This window comes from Sinocyclocheilus rhinocerous, unplaced genomic scaffold (genome assembly GCF_001515625.1).
Source record: "Sinocyclocheilus rhinocerous isolate Xijiao unplaced genomic scaffold, SAMN03320098_v1.1 scaffold1509, whole genome shotgun sequence".
NCBI classification, from domain to species: domain Eukaryota; kingdom Metazoa; phylum Chordata; class Actinopteri; order Cypriniformes; family Cyprinidae; genus Sinocyclocheilus; species Sinocyclocheilus rhinocerous.
Window position 1 is genome coordinate 97244 of NW_015662985.1, and position 9872 is coordinate 107115.

At 36.7% G+C, this 9872-nt stretch overlaps 1 protein-coding gene across 1 annotated transcript in view; it reads left to right on the forward strand.

Moving 5' to 3' along the window:
* nae1 (nedd8 activating enzyme E1 subunit 1) overlaps positions 1 to 2358 on the forward strand; it is a 9423-nt gene extending 7065 nt beyond the window's left edge. Inside the window, exons 18-20 of the mRNA XM_016538987.1 lie at positions 414 to 528; positions 695 to 744; positions 1997 to 2358. Of these exons, the coding sequence (XP_016394473.1) occupies positions 414 to 528; positions 695 to 744; positions 1997 to 2106 (275 nt within the window). The 3' untranslated portion in view covers positions 2107 to 2358. The remainder of the gene's footprint in view (positions 1 to 413; positions 529 to 694; positions 745 to 1996) is intronic.
* The last annotated feature ends 7514 nt before the right edge of the window (positions 2359 to 9872 follow it).

Sequence of the window (9872 nt, forward strand, 5' to 3'; positions counted from 1 at the left end):
TGAGAAAATCACCTTTAAAGTTGTCCAAATGAAGTTCTTGGCAATGTATATTACTAATCAAAAATTAAGTTTTGATATATTTACGGTAGGACATTTACAAAATATATTGATGGAACATGATCTTTACTTAATATCCTAATGATTTTTGGCATAAAAGAAAAATCGATCATTTTGACCCATACAATGTTTTTTTGGCTATTGCTAAAAGTATACCCAAGCGACTTAAGACTGGTTTTGTGGTCCAGGGTCACATTTCACAATATTGCTGTTTTTACTGTATCCTTAATTAAATGCAGCCTTGGTGAGCATAAGAGACTTCTTTCAAAAACATTCAAATAGATACCAAACCTTTAAACAATAGTGTATATGAACTCTGTCACTCTAATATTATAGAGTATGACTGTTTTTGTCAGGTGTCTACAATTACCAGGTGGAGGAAGACATTAACAAACTCAAGCTGTGTGTAAACAGTCTTCTACAGGAGTACAGTCTGAACGTCAATGTGAAAGATGACTACATTCATGAGTTGTAAGTTTAAGCTCACCGTTAAGCCTATTTGGTTTGAAGCTAAATATTTATACTAAAAATGGTTTTGTAATATCGATAATAAAGAAGCAAAAGTTCTCCAGTCCGTCTGGTCCCTCTGTTTATAATCAGATGGGAACAGTGTAAATGTTATTTTCATATCTTCCAGCTGCCGTTATGGAGCTGCCGAGCCACACACGGTCGCAGCTTTTCTGGGAGGTGAGTGTTTATGTACAGTACTTATTCAGGAGCCTGCAAACACACATGCCATCATACATTCCTAATGCATACTGTGACATCCTCTATGATATGGATTTTATAGTGTAAAGGCAAATCATTTTACGCATGCAAATATGACCTCTCTCATTGTCTTTACTGCTTGCATTATTATAAGAATTTGCAATTATCGTACAACTTCCGGATAGCACTTAAGCACGTTAAAAGCCCACGTTAAAAAGTGCACTTGGTGATCGGACCAGTAGAACCACATTCGGAGGTGGTCAGGGAAGGATTCTGATCGCATTCAATGGAGATATAAATGCTAATGCGTTTTTGTTATCCGTATACAGCTACTTAAGTGATGCACTACAAATAATCATTATCTGTCACTCACAGAGTGGGTTGAAAATTTTCTGTCAGGCTCTATTTATTTCCATCTGACATTGATATGATTCATGGATTTCTGTAGCAAGAGCTCACTTAATCTTACCAAGTGCTCGGAAAGTCGTGGCCTAATGGTTAGAGAGTCGGACTCGTAACCCAAAGGTTGTGGGTTCGAGTCTCGTACCGGCAGGGATTGTAGGTGGGGGGAGTGAATGTACAGCGCTCTCTCCCACCTTCAATACCACAACTGAGGTGCCCTTGAGCAAGGCACCGAACCCCCAACTGCTCCCCGGGCGCCGCAGCAAAAAAATGGCTGCCCACTGCTCCGGGTGTGTGTTCATTGCTGTGTGTGTGCACTTTGGATGGGATAAATGCAGAGCACTAATTCCGAGTATGGGTCACCATACTTGGCCACATGTCACATCACTGTGCTGCGGGGTTATTGGCTTTTTCTTTTTATACTACTATCACCAAAAAAAAAAAAAACATGACATTGGGGTGATATAATCTGGTCACCTGATTTAATGAACAATAACCTGTGAATTATTGCAAGTAGCCACTTAAAAAAAAAAAAAAATCTTAAAAAATCCTATTTAGCAACCTTTACTGTAAGAATCTTAAATAGTGGAAGAAAATAGGGTTAGTAAGAAAATCTTGGGTTAAAGTGAGGTCAACCAAAAATTAGGTTAATTACTGAGAATGTTTGGTCAACACAACCTTAAATGTATTACCTAGGTGACGGTTTCCGCTGCTGCCTCGATCCAATTACATAAGAGTCTTACTGCCTATCCAGAAACCATCCAGATGTGAACAACATGGTAATGCCAGTTGTAAAGGGTCCTGATGTCTTTTGTTGCTTTTGTTGCAGGATCAGCAGCTCAAGAAGCCATCAAAATCATCACGCACCAGTTTGTACCTTTCAACAACACGTTCCTCTATAATGCCATGTCACAGACCTCTGCTACTTTTCAGCTTTAGAGCAATCGTCCCTTCCAATCGTGTTTCCTCATTCCTCTATCAAAGTGTTGGCCACAAATTGGCACTCAAGTTTGTTTATACTTACATTGATCAATGGTGTTGCTTTTTGACAAGACCAGAACTGGTGCTGCGTACTAAATAAACCATGTATCTCCAATGCTTTTGTACTGTATGTGATTTTTGTGCTCTTTTCACAACAGTTTGAATGCATATACACTATCTTTACTGTCACTTTTGATCAGTTTAATGTATCCTGGCTTAATAAAAGCAAGTATTAATTTTTTTTTTTTTCATCTTACTTACTCCAAGTGTAAGTAAGATGAACTCACAGTTTCCAAAAAAATATGAAGCAGGATAACTTCAAATTTTAAACATTGTTAATATTAAAGTGCCCCTATTATGTATTTTTGAAAATGACCTTTCATGCAGTGTGTAACACAGCTCTAAGTGAATGAAAACATCCTGCAAAGTTTTAAATCTGGAAGTGCACCGTGTATAAAGTTATTGTCTCTCAAAAAAAAAAGTAGACTCTGAATCATTGAAATGGCTTGGGATTCATTTTAACAGGAAACATTAGCATATTGCCCGCCCACTTGTTGGTCTTTTCGTGTTGGTCTGAATAAAAAAAATGCTAATTCATTCTTTGCCACTAGGTGCTGCTTTTGGAGTGGTAAAAATAGCTGTTTCCCCGGTAAAGCTGTACACAAAGCAGCACTGCGCTCACAAACGCTGCTTTATCAGGCATTACAGGCATGATGAAATAAATCTGAGACCAATCGGACCAATCACCGCAGATTAGCAGGCATTACAGGTGTATGCTGAAAAGAAAATGAGACCAATTGGACCAATCACCGCAGACTAGCGTCACGCAAATGAGGGGTTTGGAAAAATGAATCGTTGAGCGAATCTTTTGGGAGTCGTTGAGCAAGTAAGGTAAAAATAAATGCATATTATAAGACAATGAAAGTGTTTTTTGAACTTGCATACATGTCAACCTGTTGTTGGGGACTCCCAAAACCAAAATATGAACCTTTCATAACCCATAATAGGGGCACTTTAAGAAATGTTTCTTGAGCAGCACATCAGCATAGTAGAATAATTTCTGAAGGATCACTGAAGACTGGAGTAATGGCTGCTGAAAATTCAGCTTTGCCATCACTGAAATAAATTACATTTTAAAATATATTCAAATACAAAAAAGGTACTTTTCACTGTAAAAATATTATATATTATACAATAGTAGGTGTATAATATTCAAATATTATACAACATTACTCTTCTTACTGTATTTGTGTTCAAATTAATGTAGCCTTGGTGAGCACAAGATATGTCTTTCAAAAACATAGCCTTCAAAAGGCTATGATAGGCCACCCTGTCAACATTTTTATCACATTAATTTTATTTGTATCTTTAAAAAAATTGAATTAGATTTTAAAAACTTTTCTAAAAAATACCCCGATAAACGATTTTTAAAAAAGAAGGAATGTTTCATAAATGTCTAAACCTGCAGTTTAGCTGTCAGACAGTTGTTTATATTTGTTTTGTCTCTCTATGCGTTCGGCCTACATTATCTGATATAAACTTGTGACATTTTCACATGGTAACTGGAGCTGCTGCTGTTTGTTTGAGTAGATTAGAGAGTTATTTCCTGTTGTAGGGTGGAGTGCTGTGTTTCTGTGGCCGGTCTAAAAGCAGACGGCTCTCTGTGGTTTGCAGAGAATAGCTAGGTTTTCCTCATAGGGAGTCTAGACAGAGGAAGGACAAAATCAGTGGCACATAAATGCGTATTTTTACTCATTCCCAAGCCTCCTGGAATCTAAAACTTCCTGAATGACCTACTTTACCCGCAAAAATGTTTAGGAAAAAGCAAAGTCAGAACGGTCCTGTCAGTGTGTTTTAAAGCCCAAATCCAGTGGAGGGCACCCTCCTCCTTCTGTTGAAGCACATTCTGACCCATGTTTCTCCTTTTTTGCACATTCCACTGTAGAGTGAATAATTCATAACTAGAGGCTTAAATAGATTTGTCGAGCAGGACAATGTTAATAAGAAACCAGACCATGTTGTTCAGTTACCACTTCACTGTTTTCACAGAAGCAGAAAATGTTTAAAGGGGTCATATGATGCGATTTCATTTTTTCCTTTCTCTTTAGAGTGTTACAAGCTTCTCCTCCTCCTGACTAATATATAGATGACTGTGCTATAAAACTTTCCCTGTGACCCCTGCATGAAGAGGATAGACTATCTGGGCCGTGTTTATGAAGGATTGCGGGGCTCAGCCTGCAGCTTTTCTAACTAAATGGAAATTCCCCCGAGGTGATTTACCCCTTCTGGACCAAAAGTGACACTGAAAGCTTGACTATGACTTACAAATAGCAGATTGAAACCATCTCATGGATGGCTTGTTTGAAAATACTGCTTATCTGTTTAATATCCATGTTGTTCACCGTATGTCATGGCATTGAATGTTATGGCAATATCTGCTCAGTTCAGATTTTCAGTTCTCATACTTGCCAGTATAGTATAACTTATGTACTATTATAGTATGTATTAATATCTTGAATCTGATTATCAGTTTTCATTTTAGTTTCAAGTTTTTTTAATCAAGTTAATTGTTAAGTTTTTGTATTTTGTGTTCCAACTTTATATGTCTTTACCATTGTTTGGTACAATGTAGTTATTGTGTTCATTTTATATTGCAAAATACATGGTCAACAATGTAATTATAGAACTACATCTGTAATTAATTTCAGTAGTTTCAATGCAGGATTTTTTTTTTTTTAATATAAGTACAATAGAAAATATGTATGCACACAATAAGTGCATTGTATCAAATGATTCATTTAAATGTTAGTAAATAGTACGCTTAAAATACATTTTCAATTCAATTTTATGTGCTTTTGTCATTTTTATTAGTTTTAGGGCATTGCTTATATTTCTATAGCTACAGCTTTAATTTATTTTAATTTCAGTTGTAGTTTTAGTCATTTCAGTACTTAATCTTATTACAACTTTTTTCATTTTCTCAAGTTCTTTCTTTCTTTCTTTCTAATAAAAATAAATCAACACTACAAACTACGCAATAATATGTTATGGTGGCTTTATGGCATGACAGGGTTGACATGCTGTATGCATTGCTGTGACCTTTTCATCTGCAGCGATTACTTGGTTGACGTAATGTTCTTTCGGAAATCTGCAGTAAAGCTGTAGCCTATCGAACCTGGATATCCATGTCCAGAATCCATTCCCTTTGGCAGAACTGCTGAACAGGGCAGCTCTTCTTCATTAATATGGATGACTGAGGCCAGAAGCATCCAGAGGCGACACACAGTCTCTCATAAACACGCCTGCATAGAGATAAAGAGACAGTGATGGAGCAATACTATCACCACATTCATTCACATACATACTGCATTCTTTCTCTATCTGCCATGTGAGCGGGAAAGTCCAGTACTGACACAAATAGAGAAATATAAAGCTGACAATGAGAATAAATTGATTAGTAATCAATTTTAGTGTTTGTTCCAAAATGAAAATCAGAAACCTCAGAATCTGAGACTTCTGATAACGTTCATTGATTGTTTTTGATCATAAATAAGATTATGCTTCTTTTTTTTTTTTTTTGCTTACAATTATTTTTATGTACACAATACTTTTCAAATGTTTGGGGTCAGTACAATTTTTTATTTACTTAAATAAGTCTCTTTAAACCAAGGCTGTATTTAGTTGATCAAAAATACAGTAAAAACAGTCATATTGTACTGAATATTAAACATTTGATTGGTAGTATTGTTTTTTTGTGTATAATATAGATTCTCACTGTAAACTGTATGGTCATCAGTATTATTTTCAGTAGTTTTTTATTAATATTTTGAATGTTTTTATATTCATACAATTTTCATTTTTTTAATATATATTCATACTATTCCAATTTTCATTTTAGTTAAAGTTTTAGTTATTTTTTTCTTTTTTGTCTACATAGTTTATTAATCTTTATTTCAGTTTTAGTTTTAATTAAACAAAATTAAAATGAGACATTGTTCAGTTAACATTTATCATTTATTTTATTTCAAGTAGCAAACATGTTTTTCATGGTTTTAGTTTCCGTTTTAGTTTTAGTTTTAGGTAACTATAATAACCTTGATGTCATTTATACTTTAAAAAATCTTAATGGATTTAATCAACAGTATTTTACAGTAAAATAACAATGATTACTGTATATGGTACAATAATATAAGGTTAACCATTTAATAATGCTACTGTATCATTTGTACATTCTGTTACTTTTTTTTTCAGTGTGCGAGGGCATGATCTTATGGAGTATAGGACAGAGCGCCGTGCACAATGCTATGTGTGTTTAACCTATATACATATATTCAGTAACCTGAATGGTCAACCAAACACTTATATCATATATGCACTGTGTCTTGGTTCCATTCACACATTATCAGGATCTGACAACGAAGGCCGTTGGGTGGTGCTTTATCTGCACACTCAGGAGGAGGCAGTGAACAATAGATGAGCTGGCCATTTTTGTGTACACAGTCCTGTACTGTGAAAATCAATGGGCCAGTCTTAAGCACTGACACAGCACAAGTGCTTCTTTTCTATCCATTTTATGTGCACGAGCGCTCAAAATAAATCAACACATCTGCTGTAAAGTTGCTTTGCAATGATTTGTATCGTGAAAAGCGCTGTACAAATAAACTTGACTTGACATCTGTCCATATACTGTACCTATATTTATATAAATCCAAACTATGACTATAAACACAGACAAAGGGTAAAGCAAGGGAGAAGGGTGGGGGTAAGGGGCTGTAAAAAAAAAACAGAGAGGTTGCTGAAATCTGCTGATTATTATTTTGGATATTTGCTTGGCCATCTGCCAGCGCTGTGCTATGTCTCTTCATCTCTCCTAGGGTCTGGTGGAGCTGGGATGAATTAATACAGCACAGTCTGAGCAAAACATTCCCTGAACATGCTGAGGCCCTTAAAAATACTACAGTATTATAATTCTATGATGGTCAGATGGTAAATCCATGACACTTTGGTATATTCCATAACACTGAATGATTACCGTACTCTTAAAATAATACTTCAAGGCTTGATGTCAATATGTGCAAAAAATACTACAAAGCAAAGTATGGCGGAATGAGAGTCTTTAACTAGTCAGTTAGCATTCTGTACAGTCACTAAGTCAGTGTGCAGATTGGATTTTAAAGAACATGTGCGGTAGGAAGCATGAAGCAGCCTATAGTGTCTTAACAGTTCGCTTTCAGAGCACACTGGCAATTAATCAGGCTGGTAAAAGGCCTGTATTTAAAGGAGACATATTATGCCCCTTTTTACAACATGTAATATAAGTCTCTGGTGTCCCCAGAATGTGTCTGTGAAGTTTCAGCTCAAAATACCCCACAGATCATTTATTATATCATTTTGAAAATGCCTATTTTGAGTGGAAGCAGAAACAGGCTGTTTTTCGTGCCTGTCTCTTTAAATGCAAATGAGCTGCTGCTTCCCGCCCCCTTTTCCAGAATAGAGCTGAGTCATTACAGCTCGGACCTGCTAAAAACATCTGTTTTGGTTCTGATTATCATAATTATCACGCTGAAATCATGCGTTTTAAACCATATTAGTTTAAACTTCTAATATACGGTTTTCTGAGCGCACACATCTGAAGCACACGCACAGAAAGCTGCTGTCACAGCATGTGAGTACTAAACAAAGTTCTCATTCACATACAAGTTTATATTAAAAACACACGAGTTACAAAGACAGTCGGTTATGTCTGTGAAGGTAAATAGCTGGGAAATAAATCTGCAAGAGCTGGCGCTCTCTCTGGCAGCGGCAGGTCGCAGCACCACTTCCGGTGGCCACGGCAGCTGCCACGGTCTTTCTCTACGTTTTTGCTGTTAGCTCAGTAAAAACTACACTGTTCTCAGTGGTGTGCGGTGGTGTTTTTTTTAAATGATGATGCAAAGTTCCCACAATTGTATTATTATTATTATTATTATACATTTTTATATATCAGCTGCCAGAGTTCGTGCCAAGAGTCACGATCATTTGTCGCCGTTTCTGCTGTAACCTACACTTTTTAAAAAAATAAAAGATTTGATGATGCATATTATATACCAGCAAGCAGATGCGATCAGAATATGAACCCAATAAGCTAAATTGCATAAGCATTTTCCCATGCCCGCAGGTCCGCACAATGTGCGCAGTTGGACAGGCAGGCAATGCAGTGATCCTGTTTGTCTGGCGGGTCAATAGGTCCTGCACAGATACTGCAGTAGGATGTCATCTTCATTCTCGATGCATAAGCCAACGTGAAGGAGAAGATTCTGACGTAATTGTCGCATGCACCGCATTTTATACTGCCTCTCGAGCGCATCAGTATTTGCATGCGATTTGCATACTTTGCGACAATTGGTCAGTCATTTGGACTGGCGTGAGCCAATAGGACTTCAAGAAAGGTTGGAAGGGAAGGTGTTCCCACTTTTTTCGGGCAAGTGTGTTATAGAGGTTTTAAAGGGCCGGTGTGAAAGAATATTGATTTAAATTGAAAGAGACAAGATAGTCTGTGCATGACCTAATGTTTTATTAGTACCCAGAATGAGGTGAGATGAACATCAAGGAGCGCTCAACACTCTCATTCAGTGTGTGTTTCATTCATACTCGAAGCCGGAGGGCGCTCTCGCGCAGAAAGTGCAAGACGGACTCATATAGAAGTAATAACTTAAGTACCAGGAAATCCCTAATATGGGCTGCATCCGAAAACTGAAAAAGGCTGCTATCGGAGGACGCATTCCAATTTAGGAAGGCATCAAGGCAACAATTCAATGTTAGCTTCAGTTCCTGTCTCCTGAGATGCCTTCATCTGGCCGATTTTTGAAGGCAGCATAGATGTATACCTTCGCTGCATTTGATATCCCACAATCCTGTGCATTCCATTCTGTGACAGTTAAGCTAAAAAATAAAGATGGCGTCTGAAAGTTGCGGTCGGTGGTCAGTTTGTGTGTAAATGTACGTTTTTGATCAACGTTTTCCACTTTTGATGTCATTTCTAGCGAGACTAGCGAGAAGCAGTAATGAAATATTCACTTAGTTATCACCAAAGCTCTCTATATTTTGCTGTAGATCATGTAGATCATTCTCTGCCTCAGAAGCCTGTACGAAATCAGTTTCATGAGGTGCCTTCGTGCAAAAACGTTGCCTGCAAAGTCATTGCCTCATACGGGAGTGAGGCAGCAAGTCAGCTGCCTACGTTTTCGGATGCAGCCATGGACAAAAGTGTCCAGCTATCATTGTATGATCTGAATAAAAGGCAGAAACCTTTGGAAACATGAAGACATTAAACACACGATTGTGACAATATGTGACCCTGGACCACAAAACCAGTCATAAGGGTACATTTTTCTAAATTGAGATTTATACATCATCTGAAAGCTGAATAAATAAGCTTTCCATTTATGTTTAGTTTGTTATGATAGGACAATATTTGGTCGAAATACAACTATTTGAAAATCTGGAATCTGAGGGTGCAAAAAAATCTAAATATTGAGAAAGTCGTCTTTAAAGTTGTCCAAATGAAACTCTTAGCAATGCATATTACTAATCAAAAATTAAGTTTTAATATATTTACAGTAGGAAATTTATAAAATATCTTCATGGAACATGATCTTTACTAAATATCCTAATGACTTTTGGCATAAAAGAAAAATCTATAATTTTGACCCATACAATGTATTGTTGGCTATTGCTACAAATAT